General features: G+C 63.1%; 1 protein-coding gene across 3 annotated transcripts in view; it reads right to left on the bottom strand.

Annotated features, from left to right (window-relative positions):
* MACF1 (microtubule actin crosslinking factor 1) overlaps positions 1 to 18,081 on the bottom strand; it is a 141,102-nt gene extending 123,021 nt beyond the window's left edge. For 2 of the 3 annotated variants that reach the window (XM_082329574.1, XM_082329572.1), the window contains exon 1: positions 17,912 to 18,081. In XM_082329574.1, coding sequence (XP_082185700.1) covers positions 17,912 to 18,005 — 94 coding nt within the window. In that variant the 5' untranslated portion in view covers positions 18,006 to 18,081. Of the gene's footprint in view, positions 1 to 10,667; positions 10,687 to 17,911 lie in introns of those variants that run through there. The other variant, XM_082329580.1, reaches the window with a different exon arrangement.
* Positions 18,082 to 19,125: the final 1,044 nt, after the last annotated feature.

Here is a 19,125-nt window from a genome sequence, read left to right as displayed (position 1 = left end):
TCATTCTGCAAAGCAAACAGCGGAGCTGGACCCGCCACCTGCTCACAGCTTAATCATTCCCCAGCAGCACAGCTCAGCATTAACTCCTGCTCCCGGGCAGGAGTGGAAATCCCCCAGCACACCAGCAGTTCTGGGGTTTACAGGAATGTGACATCCAAACTGGGGCCATCCAACGGGACCGACTCAGATGGGATGGATGGAGCCAACAGGAGGACCCAGGGCCTCAAGAAACTCCGAAATGACCCAAAAGGCGACCATTTCCCTTTGCAGCACCAGTGGGGAGAGCCGCTCGCCTGGAGCCCACAGCTCTGCGGGCAGGAACGAAGCTGGTGTCCCCAGGGCGCTGGCATGGAGCTCCAGCCTCCTTTCCTTGGTGGGGTTTGCTTTTTGGTGCCCCAGATTCAGCACCTTTCCCCGGGGCGTCCGTAGCCATCAGCACTGCCGGCCCAGCTGCCCCCAGCGCAGCCCCCTCCACGCGTCCCCCAAAGCGACCCAGACCCCCTCTCCCACAACACGGACCCCAGCAGATCCTCGCACCCAGCCGGTGGCTTTGCTGAACCACGTGCATCCTAGACACGTCTCGTTCAGACGCTCTCCAACACTGCCCGGGCTTTTTAACCTCCCTCTCGGCAGGAAACCAAGCACATCACGCTGAAGAGGTGGCGAGGGTGATCTCACCGCTTCTTTCCCAGTGTTAAAAATCTCCAGCAATCCACCCGCCCGGCAGCCTCCCCAGATGACTGCCGAGGCCATTGGGTTTTTGCTGACGCAGCGGTTCAGGCATTATTTCATCGCTTCCCACTTCTCGGAAGCCTCCCCTGGTTTGTCACCCCTCCGAGGACGCTGGCAGAGAGCCGTACCGCGCTTGCTCATTAAATGATGCCATGAAATTCACAGCCACGAACCCCAGGCTCCGGGAAAGCGCCAAACCCCACTGAGCCAGCATCGACTCGCCGGCATCACCCTGCGAGGAGTGGGCAGGAGGGAGCAGGGGATGGGGACAGGCAGCGGCTGGGTACCAGGGCACAGATAAAAACCGCATGTCGGGAGGCAGATGGCCAAGCAGCGAGGGCAGCTCTCGATGCACATGGAGCTGCTGGGTGAGAGGGAGGAGGTGAAGCCGGTGCCGGAGGCGAGGAGGATGAGGATGCACAGGCGGAGGAACAGCATAGGTCTCCTGGCAGAAAACATTCCGGCTTTTTGGGAGTGAGCAACACCATCCCGGCTCTGGGCGTGGAGGAAGGCTTGCTCGCACACCCACGTGCAAGAGGACACACACGTCTGCGCTTTCCCAGGGGCCTGTCCTGACTCGGTGAGGTGGCACCTTTCCCAGGCCGGGGGAGGAGGAGGAAGGCGATGCCATCTCCAGGTCCCTCCCTGCCCCTCCAGCCACGGAGACAACGCCGCATGCCTCCCTAGAGCCACTGTCTCCACGGCTGGGTAAACACCCGCTCCGTAATTCCCAGCACGCCCCACTGGCACCTCGGCGGAGAGAAAGCCATGCAAAACCAAAACAAAATAAAATACACACAAAAAAATCCCCACCACAAGATTTAATGGAAGCCCCAGCAAAGGCAAGCAGCAGAGCCCCGTGCCGGAGAGCAGCCCAAGCCCTGGCCGCATCCTGCACCTGCTCCCACTGCCTGCACAGGGGCTGAGCACCAGTAAACACCCCAAGTCCTGGAAAAATCCCCTCAATGAAGTCCCAGGCCCCAGCCCCTCTCGGAGGAGCCGGACCCTGTGGCGGGGTAACTGGTTGGGGTGTGGGGCTGCGCCCCGGCACAGCCGAGCCCGGGGAGGGACCGTGGGGAGCCGGGTCGGAGCAGCGGCGGCGGGATCATTGTCGGCCGCTCAAGGCCAAGCTTTGCGCTTCCCACAGCAGTGGCTTAGGGAGCAGGAAAGCCGGGGGGCGGGGGGATCGCCGGCATCAAAACTCCTTTTTTACCAGCTAACAAAAGGCCCGGTGTCTCCGCAAAGAGGCTTGTTATTCCAACGCCAACCAAAGGCTGCTTGGCAGCGGGAGAAATAGGAAAACGTTAGGCTAGTGGGAACTGGCTGCGCTTTGTTTGGGCCACGCTTGGGCGCTGTGTTTGCACAGGCTCCACGCAGCAGCTCACGACGCACGCGGGGGTGTCAGGGCCGGGCTCCCCCCGACCGGGCTGCCCGGGCACGGCCTCCCCGACAGCTCCCGGCTCCGGTCCCCCTTTCCCCGTTTCCTGCAAATAGCGATAGAAAACAGCAAGAGAAAAGGCAAGGGGAGCTCGCAGCCCAAGCGTGCGGGCCAAGCGCACACCTCGCAGCCCAAGCTGCTGGTAGGAAGCCGCGGCCCCCGCTTTGGTTGCCTTCACCCCCCAGCTGTGCCCCACAAAGCAGCCCGGGGTTTGACCGGCCTCACCACGCTGCAAACACGAGGGCAGCTGGGGGACCCGCAAGCCCCCAGCCTGCTTGGGACAGGAGATGCGCAAAGCCCGATCTTAGAAATGGAGGTCAAAGAGAAGGAAGAAGACGATTCTCTCATTTTCCCCTGCAAATGGAGGACGGGCAGGCAACCTTGCGCCCTAATCTCATTAGATGTCCCAAACTAAGCAGTGTGAAACCTGATTAGCACCGTGCGGGAGGCGGGTGAAGGGGCGGCAGCCCGCTCCGCCAGCCAGCCCCAGCACCCTTTGATCGAAGACGGGGGGTCCCGACCCCCTGAGGAAGCCAGGGCTGGGGAGCAGGGCACCCAGAGCTCCCTCCCAACGGCACCCTGCGCCTGCCCGGGATGCGGCCCTGGTCCTTCCGCACTTGCTTGCCCGGAGCACAAACACCCCTGGGAATCCCGCCCGTGGGCTCAGCCAGGGCTTTGCTCATGGCTGCGCCGTGCTCTGAAGTGATGCTTCATCCCAGCTGCTGCCCCCGGCTCCTGACTGGGCCGGCCTTGGCACGCAGCAGCAGAGAGGAATTTGGGATTGAAAAAAAAAACAAAAACCAAACCAAACAGAGGAAGGCAGGAGCCCAAAACCTCTGTTCCCTAGAGACCCGCTCTCCTGCAGAGAAACTTAATCCCCATTAAAAAACAAATTAAATAATCCAGTTGCTAACGCTGCTCTGCCTGCTTCATTCAAGCACCAGCGCAGCAACCTGATCTGCTGGATCCCACCAGCCTGGCCCAAGCCCATCAGATGCTCTTAGGCCGGCTCAGTTGGACCTTTCCGGAGCAAAAACCATCTCTGGCACCGCGAGGCTGTGGCGGGAGAGCTGTAAATCACCGGGGATCCTCAGTTAGGGCACGGCCCACGAGTCCCCCCAGCCGGCTGTGCTCCCCAGGGGACACCTCGCGGGGTGGCCGTGCCGGAGGAGAGGCAACCACCCTTCCCCAGGAGCAACCGGCCGCATCTCCTCCGCACGCACGGGGAGACGGGGCCAGGAGAGCCATGTGCCGGAGGAACCGAAACCCACCGGGGCCTCCACCCGCAGCGGCCAGGGCAGATGGCGGCCCTGGATCTCTTATCGCACCCGGCCACCTTGGGCGGCCCCGGCCCGGGCTGCTCCTCGGGGAAGCCATCACATGATGGGACGAAAGCAAACGGCGACGGCGGCGCACGGGGACGAGCCACAGCACCGCTCCGGCACCAGCCCCACTGCCCGTGCCAGGGCAGGATGCTGCTCCTGCCGCCTCCTGCTCCGATCCCCCCCCAGCACATTACATCTCAAAAAATCCTCTTTTTTAATATCAGAAACCCAGCAGAGCTGGGCACGCGCGTGCTGTAGAGGTGGTAGGAACAAGCACGGACCCACTCGTGGCTGCCTGGCCACAGGCAAAATCTGAGCCCGGTTCCCCTGGGGAAAGCACGTGGCAGCGACAAGGTCAGATGAAGGCAGGAGATTAGCTGGCGTGCACGGGAGAAGGCCAAGAAGATGCTGGATTTTATCCGGCTGCCAAATAAACAACAAACTCCTCAGAAAGTGAAACCAGCCATCCTCATGCCACTGGTAAAATTAACCCAGCAATAAATTTGTAATCAAATGAGTTTCCTGAGCCAAGCCCAAGGGTCTCATCACCTCAGGGCTGTGACAGCCGCTGCTCCGGGAAACCCGAGATGGAGACAGCGTGGAAAGGCTGGGTGACCCCAAACCCAGCGGGGCAGCGGCTGTTGGGGCAGGGTCGGTCCCAGAGGAGCATCCTTTGTCCCTGCACGGAGGCAGGGATGCAGCAGAGCCGCCCAGCTCCAGCGCAGCCAGGAGGGCACAGGGGATCGGGATGCTCTCCAAGCCCTTCGGGATGCTCTCCAAGCCCTTTGCCCGGAGCCGGCGGGGCTGACAGCGATGGATGCTGGCACCGCGCCGGGGGTCAGGGGCCTGGACTTACACACACAGGCATTTACATATGAAATGCTCCCAGCTCCAATATCCGCTGCTGCCTCCACCTCCCTGGGGAGATGAATAGAGATGGGGGGAGGCAGGGGAAAAGAAACCTCTCCAGCAATAAAACCTTCCTCTCCTCCAGCTTTGTCCAGCCCTGCAGCTCAAGGGCAGGCTGGCTGGGGCTGCTTTCAGCCCTGAAGAGCACACTTAGCTACACGGCAAATGCCAAACCACGACGGCAAGAGGCACGGCACAGCTGTCTCCACGCCGGCGGGCACGGCAGAGCTAACCATAACCGCTCGCAAAGGCGGGCACCCCTTCTGCGCTTGGATGCATGGGGAAGCACCCCAACAGTGCAAAAGGGGTGGTTGTGCCTGCTCAAAGAGCCATCTCGCCTTCCCCAAGCATCCCCTGCCCCTTCCCTGCCACGCCGCAGTTTCCTCCGTCTCCCTGCCTGCACCACTTTCTGAATTAAAGCCACAAAGGGCTGCGGTAAACACAGCTGGTGACAACCAGCAAGTCAGCATCGCTCAGGCTAGAGGCAGCAAAACAGACCAAAAACTGCAGATTTGGTTTCTTGGGGACTCGCCACCCATGTTTTCGCGTTCCTGTTACAGTCTCACAAGAGCGGAGAGAGAAAGCGCCCCGAGCGCCGGGATGCGGGAGCCAGCGCAGGCAGCCAGCGCTCCCGGCAGGGCTCTGGGCAGCACCTGGAGAGGGGAGAGCTGCCAGATCAGCTCCTGCAGCCAGTCACCTTGTAAACACTATTAATAATGTCATCTGGGCTCCTCAGCACCTCATTCTCGCAGGCAGGAGGGGAATTTGCCGAGCTGCAGCTGCAGACGGGGCCCGAAACCCCCTGCACAAGCGCAGGTGCTTTCGCAGTGGCCCCAAAACACGGAGGGGGGTCACCGGCACCCAAGCCCAGCGCCCATCCATGCTCCGGCTGCCGAGGGGCTGCAGACGGGGGGGACGAACACAGCATCGGGATGGAGCCAGGCTCCGGCACGGCACACGGCGACTGGGGGCTCCTTTTACATTGATTCCCAGTGCCAGCTGCAGCGAGGCTCAGGAAAAATTTATGACAGACACCACGCCAGCATAAGAAAGTGAATTATATTACTCCCGGACACGATAACTCAGGGCAGCTGTCAGCCACAGAGCTGCGGGATTAACCCTTCGCGTCAGCCCCGGCAGCGGCACGGGAGGGTGGGGAGGCTGCCAGCCCGACTGGTGACAACTCCCTTGGCTCCCTGCTAAATTAAACATTGAATTGATTCACCTTTGTTATACAGCGGGATCAGCTGGTAAAGCCCAGCCACGCCGAGGCAGTGCCGTAAAGGGGGCAAGTCGGTAAGAGCATTATTAGATGACAGGTGATGGCATCCCGGGTGCCGTCTGCTTTCCTCTCCGCTTTCCTTCCAGCAGGCGAATCCCACTAGCCGTCTGCAGCAAGATGAGGCTGGTGGGAGTCCCAGAGCAAAAAGCTCCTCTGACAGCAGGAAGGGGGGGGAAAAAAAAAAGAAAGAAAGGGGGAAAAAGCAAGGGAAGCATCCCCTCCTGCTGCAGCTGGAGTGCCAGGCAAACCGAGCTGCTCTCCCGCTGCCCCTGCGCCCGCAGCCCGGGCTCACTGCCTGCGGCAGCGGGGACAACGGCCGCCGGCCTCCAGCCACCTGCCAGGGGCTGGCCCAGCACGATCGGGTGTCGCAGCCGGCCCTCCGGGGACAGCCTGCGAGGCGGCAGACGGCAGAGCATCGGGAAGCAGTTTTGCAAAGAAGGGAGAGGAAAAAAAAGAACCGATCTGCACCCGGGTGCCACCGTGCACCCACTACCAGCAGGACCCACGCCATGGCCGGTGGGACCCACGCAGGTGAAAATACCCTCACCGGAGCCGGATCAGCCCCCGGCCCGCGGGAGCAGCAGCCAGCTCCATTCCCTTTAGCAGGATTTTGAGCTCAATTTCTTTTCCAGTTGTTATTTGCAAAGCAGCTTCCCCTGCCTCCCTGCCTGCCTTACAGGGCTGGCTTAGCCGCTGCCCCAGCACTCGCTTTGTGCCCAGACACACCGTTCAAAATCCAAATAAAAGACAAAAGAGGGAAGTGAAGCAGAGCCATGGAAAGCACCACCCCTCCCGGCCACCTCCCTGGGAAGCCAGTGACTCCTCGGCATCCCAGGGGGACTCGATTTGCCTCAATCAGCGATCGATGGCAGATGGTCGGACTCTGCTGGAGCCCACAGAGGCGACGCCAGAGCGGCTCAGCCTCTCTCCGTGCTGCACATCCACACTACGGAGGGTGAGAAATACCTTTCAGGGTGCCAAGTCCATCCAGGAACTTCTTGTACTTCTCCGAGTTCATTTTCCAGCCGAGCCTACCCCACTCCTCAGCTGGGTGGCATTGGGGCACCCACAAGCCCCAGCCGCCGTCACCGGCTCGCCAGCCCTGCCGGCCTCACCGCCGTCACCCTTTGACCACCGGCAAGTCCAGCTGCGGCACAGCCCTCGCGTTTCCTTATTTGATGAAGTGCATTAAAACCTCCCATGGCCGAGGCCACCTCCCTTTTTGCAAATGAGCCCAGCGCTACCAACAAGCGCCCCAGACCATCAGGGCTCCCGGCATCCCTTACCCCTCCCTCCACGCCGGAGGTTTCAGGGATTGAATGTCCGGGGGATATTTCCAGCAAGGAGCACGTTCGAGGGAATTGGGAGGGGAAGGAAAAAACCCAACAGGCTTTAAGACTGGCAGGCAGAAGACAGGGAAAATTCAGTCAGTGGCAGAGTGCAGGGTCCTCTCCTTATGGAAGAAGCCACCCTGGTGACTCTGACACCAGGCCACCAGCGTGGGAGAAGCCACCAGAAAATTCCCATAATGTGCTGGAAAAAAGGGCCAGGAGAGACCCAGGAGCAGGCAGGGGCCGGGTCCCTCCTACCTTTGCTCCCCCCACTCGCCACATGCTCACCGCGCACTGGCAGCGAGGCACTTACAAAGCCAAAAAGGAGATTTATTAATTTTAAAGGACTATTTGGCAGGAGGAACCAGCCCAGCGTGATCCGAGGGGATCTGAGCGCCTGCTCCGCTCATCGCTGCCCTTCAGCCAGACTGGTGTCCACCGGGCATGTCCCTGGACTTCTATCAAATCAAAGAATAAATAACAATATCATCACCATCAGCAGTGTTGAAACATGCTTGTCATGGAGGCAGATCACGCATTCCCTGCATCGCCCCACTGCCTCTCCAGAAAGATCCCAGCAGACTGAGCAAGACCCACCGCACAGCACAGGATCTGCCCGCCTGGGCTTCGGCACGGCCGGCGCCTCCCGGCAGAGCCGTCCTGGCACACCCACACGGCGTTTGAGCTTCTCTGGAGGGAAAGAAGAGAAACCAGAGCGAGGATGTGCTGCAGGAGCCAAATCACCCCCCAGAAGCCAAGGGTGGCAGCTCCCCACATCTCGCCAGGGTGAGGAGATTCCCCTTGTCCGCAGGCACCGGCACATGAATCCCCGGCTACTTCACCGCGTGCTAGGGGAGCGGATCCACCCGTTCCCAAAGCCATCAGCATCCCATGGCAACGCCCCACGTTACCCATAAAAACGTTAATAAAACCAGTTTGCACAACCCAGCAACCCTGGAGGGGGGCACAGGGCCCCGCTCCTCTGCGGCTCCATGGACAGACGGACGCATCTCTGGGGACAGACGCACACCAGGGGTATCGCTTTCCCTCGCGAGCGGAGCAAACCCCGTGGGCCAGTTGCCGCTTGTGCCCCCGACAGCTGTCTGCCTGGGAACCGGGGAGCCAAAATCGCTCCGGGAGCTCCGAGGGGGAAACAGGGGCGGGTGGCGAGGTGCCGCCCGCAGCCCCCCTGCACCACCCGCACGCACCGCGGGCTCGGCTGGGATGGAGGTGACACCCGGAGGACCCACTGCCATCGAAGGGAGCTGCCCGAGTCCTGCGGGGGACGCACGGGTCCACAGCAGCCGGGACAGGCACCCGTTCATCCCGGCGAGAGGGAGCCGATCCAATCGCCGGCACGCAGCCATGTGGAAGAGCCCGGCTGTGCCGGCCTTCGCTGAGGATTCACGCACAGTGCCGGAGCCGGAGGAGCCTGGTTGGCAGCAGGGGGTGGCAGCCCTCGCTTGCCAGGACACCGCAGCCCGGCTGCAGCCCCAGCATCGCGGGGCCACTCCTGCAGACATCCCCCCGCGCCTGCCGGCAGAGCCGGGAGCAGAATAAAGTTGTTGTGAGAAGCCAAGTTGTCACCACTAAAAATAGCACAATGGAATTTTCCTCTAAAGAAAAAAAAAAAGCAAAAATAAGAAAAAAAAAAAACATGCTTCTTGCTGACAAAGGGGCTGCGAGAAGGAAGCGAGGAACAGCCCCGTGCAGGGGTGCGGGGGACACCATCTCCTTCCCCTCCGTCACCCCCGCGCAGGCAGGGAGAGCAGAGCCCAGCGCGGGGGAGCAGGCAGCACCGCCAACGCCCCCAGTTTATTTATCTCCATCCTCCCCTTCCCAGCACAGGGGAGAGACCAGGCACTGCCAGGATGGCCACGGACACAGCAAGCAGGCAACCGCTCTGAAATTATAGCACAGGAGGGAGACGTGGCTGCCCCAGGCAAATCCTGGCCCCCCCCAGCACCCCAGCTCTCCCCCCAGCAGCCGCCGTGGCTTTGTACCCCCAGGGTGATAAGGGTAACCCCACACTTGCAGGGGTTCGGTGCCTGCCTCCTGCCCCTCTCCCTAACGCACCATCTAACACCAGAGCAGGTCAGTGGTACGGGAAGGCAGCCCGACACCCGCCGGACCCTCCAAACCCCACGGCGATGGGGCGAAGGGTGCTTCCCTCCTCCCGTCCCGAGGGGGTTAAGGGGAGGCAGGTCTGATGCCGCCAGACCCCATCCACAAGCATCCCGGCTCCCTCTCCCCGCCGGGAACGCCAGGAATTCCCGGAGCAGGGAGGATCGCTCCAGCTGGCTCCATCAGCGCACCGGGGCCAGGGGGGAGCCCCCAGCTCCCGGGACGGCCACCACGTACCCGGCCGGCTGAGGAATCCCAGCATCTCCCAGCCCGGCAACTGCCCTCCGCAGCAAGAACGAGAAGCATCCCAAACAGCTGGCGAGGATGAAATGTCTCCGCGTGCAGCGTCTGGAGCCGCCTGCAATAAACCCTCCTGCGCCATGGCTGTCCCCGCCACCCTCGCCCTGGGGCAGTGCCCCGTGGTGGGGGTTTTGCTCCCCAGTGTGCACACGAGTCGGGGGACAGCAGGGGACCATGCTGCCCTTCCCCACCATCGCCAGCAGCGGGGCAGAGGCCGTTCACACCATGCCAAGGACGCTGCCACAGCCAGGGCACAGACGGGTGCCCCACAGCAGCTGCGGGAGCAAGCCTGGGGTGCGGGATGCATTTATTTTAGGAGAGCCTTGCCGGCAGGGCTGCACCGTCACTGCTCCAGTGAGCCCCCAGCGGGGACACGGCGATGGCCACGGCCACACCAGCTGTCCCCAGCATCACTCATAGCGATCCTCTTATCAACTGGTGCTCCAACCAGGGAGGTGGTGCAGGGGCTACTAATTCATGCTAATTAGCTGGCAGGGCAGCTGCCGGCAGCATGCGCGGTGCAGGACCGCCGGGCTGGGAAGATGGCCTGGCCCTGCTCCGTGCGGAAAGGAGTCACTCCCGCTGGACGGTTTTACCAGGACGGCTCTTGTAGCAAAACTGCCCAAGGTCAATGCGAATCTCATTGCCACGGGCGCCCTTGTATACGGTTTCCTGCAGGGAAAAATAAGCTGCTGGCAGAAGCACTTCTGAAAGGCCACCGTGGACCTGAATGGCGATTAATAAAAAGCAAGACAGAAGTTACACCCTTATTTGACGTGACCAGAAGTCAGCACAAATGTCCCACCAGCACCGAAGCAGAGGTGCAGCTCCACGGCCACACGGGAGCGGGGCAGCTGGCCAGGAGCCAGCAAGGGAAGAGCAAGGGCTTGGGAGCAGGACGGGGCAGAGCTGGCTCTGGCCCCAACCATGCCAGGACTCTGCCCTCGACCCAGGCAGGGGTCCCGGCAGAGCTCAAGGAAGGGGACAGGGGCCCCAGCAGAGCTCGAGGTGGGCAAAAGCAGAGGCTGGGAGAGGAGAAGACCCACACAGGTGCTGCAGAGGTGCAAAACACAGCATCCATCACAGGCAGGAGGCTGGCAAAGCTTCCCCGGCATCGGTAAAAAATGCTTCATCTGAGCAGAGGAGGGCAGGGAGAGCAGGCAGCCGCTGCAAGCACACGGGCGCAGCGCCGGCCCCGCAGTCCACGCCGGCAGGCTTGGACTCACCGGAGGGAAACAGGGTCCAACAGGAAATGAAAAATGGAAATGCAGCATGTCATGCACAGGGAAACAACAAAAAAACGTGACCGTGCTCTGGCAGCGCCCAGCCAGCCGCTCTGAACTCTCTGGTCCAGATCACTGACACATGGAGGGGTGACGGAGGGGCACTCCCGGCACTGCGAGGCCACGGCTGCAGGGACCGGGCACGAACACAAGATGCTCATTGCAGCCCAACTCGTCTCACCGCTGCCGGTACCGATGGATCCAGCCTCCCATCGGCACCATCAGAGCCTGCTCTGACGGGCGAGAGGGAGCCCTGGCCCGTCCTGCCAGCCCTCCTGCTGGGATCAGCATCCCACTCCTTGCCCAAAATCTCCCAAACCATCTTGCCCAACAGCCCTCCCCGCTTTCCCCCTTCCAGGAATCACTCGGCTTATCTGACCCAGAGGCAGGGCACACGTTGCAGATCACATCTGAGGACTTGTTTAACCATGTCCACAGCCAGACATACATCACGTCTGATCGCCCAGCCTCCCAGCCCCACCACACATCTCCTCGGGAAGCCAGCGCTGGAGGATCCCCCTCCCTGCCCCCCGAGCCGGGTGGGATCCATCCAGACACACAACAACTCACAACACGAAACTTCCCGGCTTATTCACACAAGCATCCTCCGTGCTTTGCAACCGCTGCTGTGCAGGGGGCCTCCTCGGCGGCTTCCCTCTCCGAGCTGGAGGCTGTTTGAACACCCCCAAACCCAGCAGCGGGCCCAGCCCCCCCAGACAAGAGCAACGCTGAGATGTCAAATGTGGAGCTTCCAAAAAGCCTCGAGAAGGAGCATCTGGAAGGAGAAGGGGGACCTTGAGGTCAGCATCCAGCAGGGATGCTGCAAGCCTGGCTGCTTGGGATGCGGGACGGGGACCGCCCAGGCAGGGGACCACGCTGCCGGCAGCAGGGAAAAGCTGCCAGGAAGCCGCTCTCCTCCCTGTGCCGGGGAGACCGGCACCCTGCCTCCACCCCCTGCTCTCCCACCGCCACCCAGCAGCAGCTCCGCTGGTTCCCACCCCACCCGCAGACTCCGATGGGATGGGCAAGGCGTGAGCAACCAGTCGGGGTGCGGAGAGGAGCCGGTTTGTAGGTCCTGCCCACAGACCCGCCAAGGCTGGCTCTGCACCACCATGCCAGGCAGGGGGGCAGGTCGTGGGTGACAGCCACCACCAGCCCCAGAAATTAGGGCTCCCACCACGGCCCCACTCATGGCAGGCTACTGTCCCTGTCCCAGGTGCACCATCACACCCAGCACTGCACCGCCTCACCCCGCGGGCAGCGATTGCCTCATCTGCCCTGGAAAACTCAGCTGGCGTTGCCAGGATCCATCCACAGCGCCGAGTTTCCCGAGGCAGCAACGCCCTGGGTACGGCCAAGCCGCAGAGAGGAGCGGGGAAGGGATGGATTTGAGCTCAGGGAGCGCGGTCGCACCTCGAGGGGGACAGCCCCGAGGAAATGCCGTCCCCTGCGATCCCTGCGCCCCCCGGGGTGAGCAGAGCCTGCACCAGGCATCAGCCAGCCCTGCCCACACTCCCCGTCACGGGCACACATCAGAGGCTGCTCATGGAAACCATCCCCGGGGAATATTAATGACAACGCATTTGTGCTCCTTTCCAGAGAAGTGATGGATTCAAACCGACACCGCCCCGGTCACCCCCTTCAAACCGGAGCCGCCGCAATGCCAAAGGCTGAGCAATCGCAAATCCCACCCCGGGCGCCGGCTCTGCTCTCCAGCACCCACACGGCTGCTTGCGGCTCAGCCTCGGCTGGGATCAGCTCACCCCAAAGTGCCCCCTGAAACCTTCCTTCCAGGGCTACCCTGGCCAAGCAGAGGCCCGGGAGGAGCCGCACGGCTTCCCGGCACTGCCCGGTGCATCCTCCCCGCTGCCCCACGCCTGCCCCGGCCCTCCTGCTCCAGCCAGCGGCGAAACACTGCCCCGTGCAGGAACCAGCTCGGCCGCAGCCACCGGGCTGAGCCCACAGCCCCAGGGAGGGCTCCCGGCCCTTCTGTGCAGGAGAAACGGGGCAAAAAATGGCTTATAAAGGGACTCATCACCCTGGTATTCAAACAACGGTGTTAAGACACTTTAAATTTAAATAAAGCCTCTTTTTCTACTTCCGTCTGGGAGGTTTCATGCTGCTGGCATCAGCCACGGTATGTCCAGAGCAGTCTAAACTTAGCTGACACAAGCGAGACGAGCCTGGAAAGGAGGTTGGCCAGAAACCAGCAGACGGAGGTCAAAGACTCCGGTCTCGCCCCAAAGCATGAGCAGGGAAGGAAAAGGCTCCGACGGGAACGCGTGCAGGCAGTGCTGAGAAGAGGAGCGAGAGAACAGCGCGAGCCCTTTGCAAACGCTCGGCTCGGCAGCAAGAAGAGGAGCGAGAGAACAGCGCGAGCCCTTTGCAAACGCTTGGCTCGGTGGCGAGCTGGCCGCTGAAACAAGATCAAGTCAAACAAGATCAAAGCTTTCCGGCACGGCACAGCACACCGGCGGGAGTCACGCCGCGTCCTGGTGCCCATGCCAGGGAGGTACCGCGGATGCGGCCACCTCGCACAGGCACCCACCATCCCAGCCTCCCCAGGGGCTTTTCTCTCTCGCCCAGAAGCACATGGAAACAAGGAGAAGCAGCCGACAGCCCCAGGACCTGAGAGCAGGGCTCAGCCACGGTCCTGGTTCATTAGCGGGACACCAGGACGACGATGGCAATTGCAATCACTTCTGCCGATTTTGTGACCGGGGATGCTGGAGGCTCTCGGCAAGGCGAGCCCAGGCCAGGAGGCACCGTCGGGTGCTTGGGATGGCGATGACTCCACCGTGAAGGCAGCAGAAAGCTGGCCGGGTGAGGCAGGGTGGATCCTCTCACCTGAAAAACCACCAATTTCATTTCTCTGTTGGCCAAAATAAACATGAGCGAAACAGCACCTTCCACGGCACGCTGAGGGTCCACCTCGGTCACCCGGGTCCGGCCGTCCCTGGGGGCAGCCCAAGGCTCCTGCCACCTTCTTGAGCCCTCCTCGATCGATCTCTGGTCCCCATCCCCGTACCAGGGAAGCCAGCAACTCCCACACGCATCCCAAAAAAATCAGCGCTATCCAATCCTTTAGTGGAAAGCCCCAGCTTCCCCCACACTTGCTCAAGCCAGGGACTCTCCGCTCCGACAGCGGCACTCGGCCACCCCTCCTCCTGGGTGATGAAGAGGAAGACAGGCTTCCTCTCCCCCCGGCGAGGAGTCACCGCCACGCTGCCGGTCCCGTCAGCGCTCTTGCAGACAGCGGAGGCCTCGTGCAGCCCACTCAGCGCCGTCCAGGAACGATGTTTATTCTTGCGGGATGAAATCCCGGTGGCAGCGGCCCCGCGGCAGCAGGCAGCCATGTGCTGCCAGGCTGGCACAGCCACTCGGCTGCAGCAACCCGGCACCCGCAGCAAGGGGTCCTCAAGCCCCAAGCTCCCAGTGCTGGGGTCCAGACACCTCTAGTTGTATTTCTTACAGCAGAAGACAAGACAAGTGGGAGGGGGGAAAAAGGAGTTTCTTCCCAAATGGGCATGGCCAGGATGGCTGCCCACCACCAGGAAGGCCCCAGTCCCACGAGGAGGGGTCCAACGCGTTCCAGTTCATTTATACAAGGGTCCCACATCTCTTCTGCCTGCCCCGGGCTCTCCGCCAGTCCCTGGGAAGGTTGTCCCCTTCCTAACAGGAGTCAGGTTAGGCGGACAAGGTGACAAGCCATTCCCTGCTGTCCCAGTCCAAACAAGCCAGGCCACGTGCCGGGCACCACGGAGCGGGCAGAGACGGCGCCAGGGCTGGGAAAGGGCTTCTCCGACACTACAGCTCCAGGTTTCTACCCCCAAGGACAAAAAGGGTTAATTATCGAAAAGAAAGGATTTCACCTAGATTGATTAGTTAATGTTTACAGAGCTCTGAACACGGAAAGCGTGACCGGTGCTCTGAACGGAGCCCGGCAGCGCTGCCTGCACCCTTGCGCTGCCCGGCATCCCGGGGGCTGCGGCAGCAGGGAGCCATGTGCTGGCTCTTGCTTTCCCAGGGGGACAGCGAGGGTCAGCATCCCCCAAAACATGATATGAGGTACGCGCCACGGGAACGGAGAGCAGCCCTCGGACGCTGAGCCCCACTCAGCATGCCATGCGCCCGTGGGAGGACGGACCAGGGCTTCCCTTCCTACCCAGACCCCTCTGACCGGCGCCAGCACCCAGAGGGGCCCCCAAAAGCTCTGCCGTCATCCCCCGCGCTGCTGCCGTCGTTCTCACCGGCACCCGCGGCAGCGGCACTGCACGTCCCGGCATGTGCTGCGGCACCATGATCCAGCGATGAGGCAAGAGGGGCTGGAAGCCACCCTGCGCCATACCTCCCCAGCACAGCCCTGGGAAACCGGCCCGCTGGCTTTCAACTGGGCCAGACTGGTGAACGTCTTGGTGCTGGAGACCTTCCAGTTGCAGGTGCTGGGCGTTGTTTGGGACAGCACAACCCGGAGCGTGCTGTGCCCCCCGAGGATGCCAGCAGCCGAAGGAAGCCATGATCAGGGCAGCTCTGCCACGCTCCAAGCACTGCGAGGTGGCACCGGAGCCTACGCCCCCCCCCGAATTCCCCCCTTGAGCCCCATTCCCATCCCCTTGTTCAACCAGCCCCCTCGGGACCGACGCACAGCATCGCCCAGCACCCAGTACCGGGTCCGCCGGCAGCAGGGACGCGTGCCCCCGCAGCACCCACGCCAGCTCGCAGCACTGATGCAAACCTCCTCCCCCAGCATGCCTGGGAGCGGGAGCACCCCGGCGAGCACCGGTGCCGCAGCGATGCAGCACACCTACCCGGCGCCCCGGTCCCTCCGCGCAGGCAGCTCTCCTCTGCCTACGGTGGGAGTTTTGATAAAGAAAGAAATCACGGGGATCTGCCAGCTGGTTAACCCCTGCTCGGCAGTAAAAGGCAGGATTCGCAGCTCACTGCGCCGGCTCTGGGACCCTTCCCATGCCGTCAGCCTCCCTGCCTCCAGACCTGCCCCGGCTTGCTCGACGGTGGAGGCCCCGCTGCTCAGATTGGGGTTTTTAGGCTATTTTCTATTAGAAATAGAGCGGAGCTGTCTAATAGAAATGCAGGCAGGCATGCACAATCTCCCCATGGCTCCCGGCTTCGGCAGCGCCAAGCGTCCTCCTTGCCCTCCGACGGCGCGAGCCGGTGCCAGCAGCGCCAGGCCCCGGGTGCAGCAGGTACGGGGTGGCCACCACGAGCCAGACACCGACCCCACGGGTCTCCCCAGGCGGCTCAGCCCCCAGCAGTCACGTTTCGGTGAAAACTCTCCATTTTTGCAGGATTAAGAGGGGGAGGGGACGAGCCAGTGGAAAACTTGTTCCGGACAGGAAAAACCAAACTGTTCACAGGAGCTGCGATGGGGGAAAGCAGGGAAGAGACAACACGTCCACCAGCTCGGAGCCCAACGACCCGAACTGGGGGCTCCCACCCAGCCCTTGCAGCACGGGTGGGACATCCCGGGAGGGATGGGGAGCTGGAAAGGGGTCGAAGGCAAAGGAAAGCTTTTATCCAGTATAAACACTCATTTCTCCTACACCAAACAGGCACCACAAACAAGATCAAACAACACCCAGCAGGGTATTTCCAAACTTTTTACCATAACCTGGTGTAGAAATTAGGTATTACCTAAAAAGCCCTCCTTCCTGGGGGAACCCGGCCGCTCAGCGAAGGCACCGACAGCCAGAGCACGGCGCGGGCGAGGGGGGGCCCAGCCCGGCACCGCCGGCCGGTGGTGCTCCAGCTGGACCGGCACGGACAGGCACTGTAATTTCATTTTCTTTTTTGGAACAAAGCAAAACCAATGCAAACGACAGCTCTTTCCATGCCAGCCGCTGGCACCCACTGCACCGTTTCCTCCGCGTCTCCACGCTGAACCCAACTACATCAAAGGGGCTTTTTATTAATAAAAGTTTGTCAAGTACTTGGACGAGCCCGAGTCACATTATGCAGCGCCTTTCCAAGGCTCCCGAAGAGGCTTTTATTCCCCACTCCCTGTGAAAGCGGAGCGAGGCTGCGCGTTTCTCCCACCTCTGGGAGGTTTGAGTGGCACCCCCTGAATCAGGGAGCCGGGGAATCCATTATTCCCCTTTCTCTGCAGGCAGAAAGGAAAAGGAAACGGGCGCTGCGAGCGCCTGGCTCCTCTCGGCTCGGCCATCCGCATTTTAAAGAGACTTGGCTGCTAAACTTACAAAACAGAGCGCTGGGAGCCCTGTGGGGCTGAAATCTGGGCTCCAAGACAAGTCTATCTCTGCAGCAAGGAGGGGAAAAAAAAAATAATAATAAGAATGGAAACGCACGCAACTCCCGGAGATGAGCCACTGACATCAAAACTGCACACTCACTGCCGGTACCGACACCGGCACAGCCGCCGGCACAGCGGCCCGGGCAGTGCGGCGGCCCTTCGCCCCTGCCCAGCTGCGGCTCAGGGAGGGGGAGCCCGGCACCGCGGGGGGCTTACGGGAACACCGGGGCAGCCGGAGCGGGGATGGGGGACGGTGGGTCCCCACGTACCTTACGCCAGCCTGGGGTACGGGCACAGGGATGATGGATGTCGTGGTGCTCTGAGCGGCAAGGTGGGGTGCTGGAATGCCAGGCACCCCACGGGGGACACCAGGGCCCCCGACACCCCGTGCAGGGCACACGCAAGGACACCAGGGACCCCACGCAGGGGACACACAGGGACCCCACGCAGGGGACACACAGGGACCCCAGGGACCCCACGCAGGGACCCCACGCAGGGGACACGCAGGGGACACGCAGGGACCCCACGCAGGGGACACGCAGGGACCCCACGCAGGGGACACGCAGGGACCCCAGGGACCCCACGCAGGGGACACGCAGGGACCCCACGCAGGGGACACGCAGGGACCCCAGGGACCCCACGCAGGGGACACACAGGGCCACTCTTCCCTTGGGGAACCCACAGGGCTCAGATGCAGGGACACTCATCCCTTGGGCACCCCACGCCGGGGACACCAGGGCCACTCGGCCCGCGGGCAGCCCACGCCGGGATGCTCACCCCAACCACCCCGACCAAACGGGAGCCCCGAGGAGCCGCCAGAGCCCCGGCCGCGGGCACCGGGACGGCGCCGGCTCAGCCCCCGCGGGGCGGTCCCGCCCGCGCTCCAGGCCCCACACCGGGCCCCGCCGGCCCGCGGTACCTTTGTAGCGCTCCAGCACGTCCTCGTAGGCCTGGACGAACTCCTTCTCCTGGCTGCGGTTGGCCGGGAGCTGCCCCGGCACGTACCCGGCCATGGCGGCCTTTGTGCCGGCGGCCTCGGTGCAGCTGCCGGCGCGGCGGCCAGGGCCGGTCTGTGCCCGGGCCGCTTCCGCCCGCGCCGCCGCCCGACCGCCGGCCCCGCCCACCGCCGGCGGCCCCGCCCCCGGTGGCCCCGCCCCGCAGGAGCCACGCCCCCTCGTAGTCGCTCCGCCCTCCCCCGAGCGCGGCCCCGCCCCCTGGCACCCGCCCCGGCCCCGCAGCGACCCCTGGCGGCGGCGCGGGGCGCCCCCGGGCGGGGGCGGCACCGGGGGGCGGCACCGGGGGGGGCGGCCCCGGGGGGCGGCAGGGCCGGGGCAGGGCCCCCCCGTGCAGCCGGGCCCCCCCGTGCAGCCGGGGCCTCCCGGGGCCGCCGCCCAGCGCCGTCACCGCCGCCCAGCGCCGCGCTGCCTCCCAGAGCTCCCCAGTGGCAACCAGCGCCCCCCAGCGCCCCCCAGCGCAGCCCAGTGCAGCCCAGTGCAGCCCAGTGCGCCCACAGCATTGCAGCCCAGTGCAGCCCAGTGCAGCCCAGTGCAGCCCAGTGCGCCCACAGCATTGCAGCCCAGTGCAGCCCAGTGCAGCCCGGAGTGCCCACAGCATTGCAGCCCAGTGCAGCCCAGTGAGCGCGGAGCGTTACAGCCCAGTGCAGCCCAGTGCAGCCCAGTGCACCCCAGTGAGCTCAGAGCACTACAGCCCAGTGCTCCCCAGTGCAGCCCAGTGCACCCACAGCATTGCAGCCCAGTGCAGCCCAGTGAGCGTGGAGCGTTACAGCCCAGTGCAGCCCAGTGCAGCCCAGTGAGCTCAGAGCGCTACAGCCCAGTGCTTCCCAGTGCAGCCCAGTGCGCCCACAGCTTTGCAGCCCAGTGCAGCCCAGTGAGCTCAGAGCACTACAGCCCAGTGCTCCCCAGTGCAGCCCAGTGAGCGCGGAGCATTACAGCCCAGTGCAGCCCAGTGCAGCCCAGTGCAGCCCAGTGAGCTCAGAGCGCTACAGCCCAGTGCTCCCCAGTGCAGCCCAGTGTGCTGCAGCCCAGTACAGCCCGGTGCACCCCAGTGCACCCACAGCGCTGCAGCCCAGTGCAGCCCAGAGCACTGCTGCCCAGTGCACCCCAGTGAGACCAG

The sequence above is a fragment of the Platalea leucorodia genome (assembly GCF_965183815.1).
Source record: "Platalea leucorodia genome assembly, chromosome: 18".
NCBI classification, from domain to species: domain Eukaryota; kingdom Metazoa; phylum Chordata; class Aves; order Pelecaniformes; family Threskiornithidae; genus Platalea; species Platalea leucorodia.
This window is presented reverse-complemented; position numbering and strand designations above follow the sequence as displayed.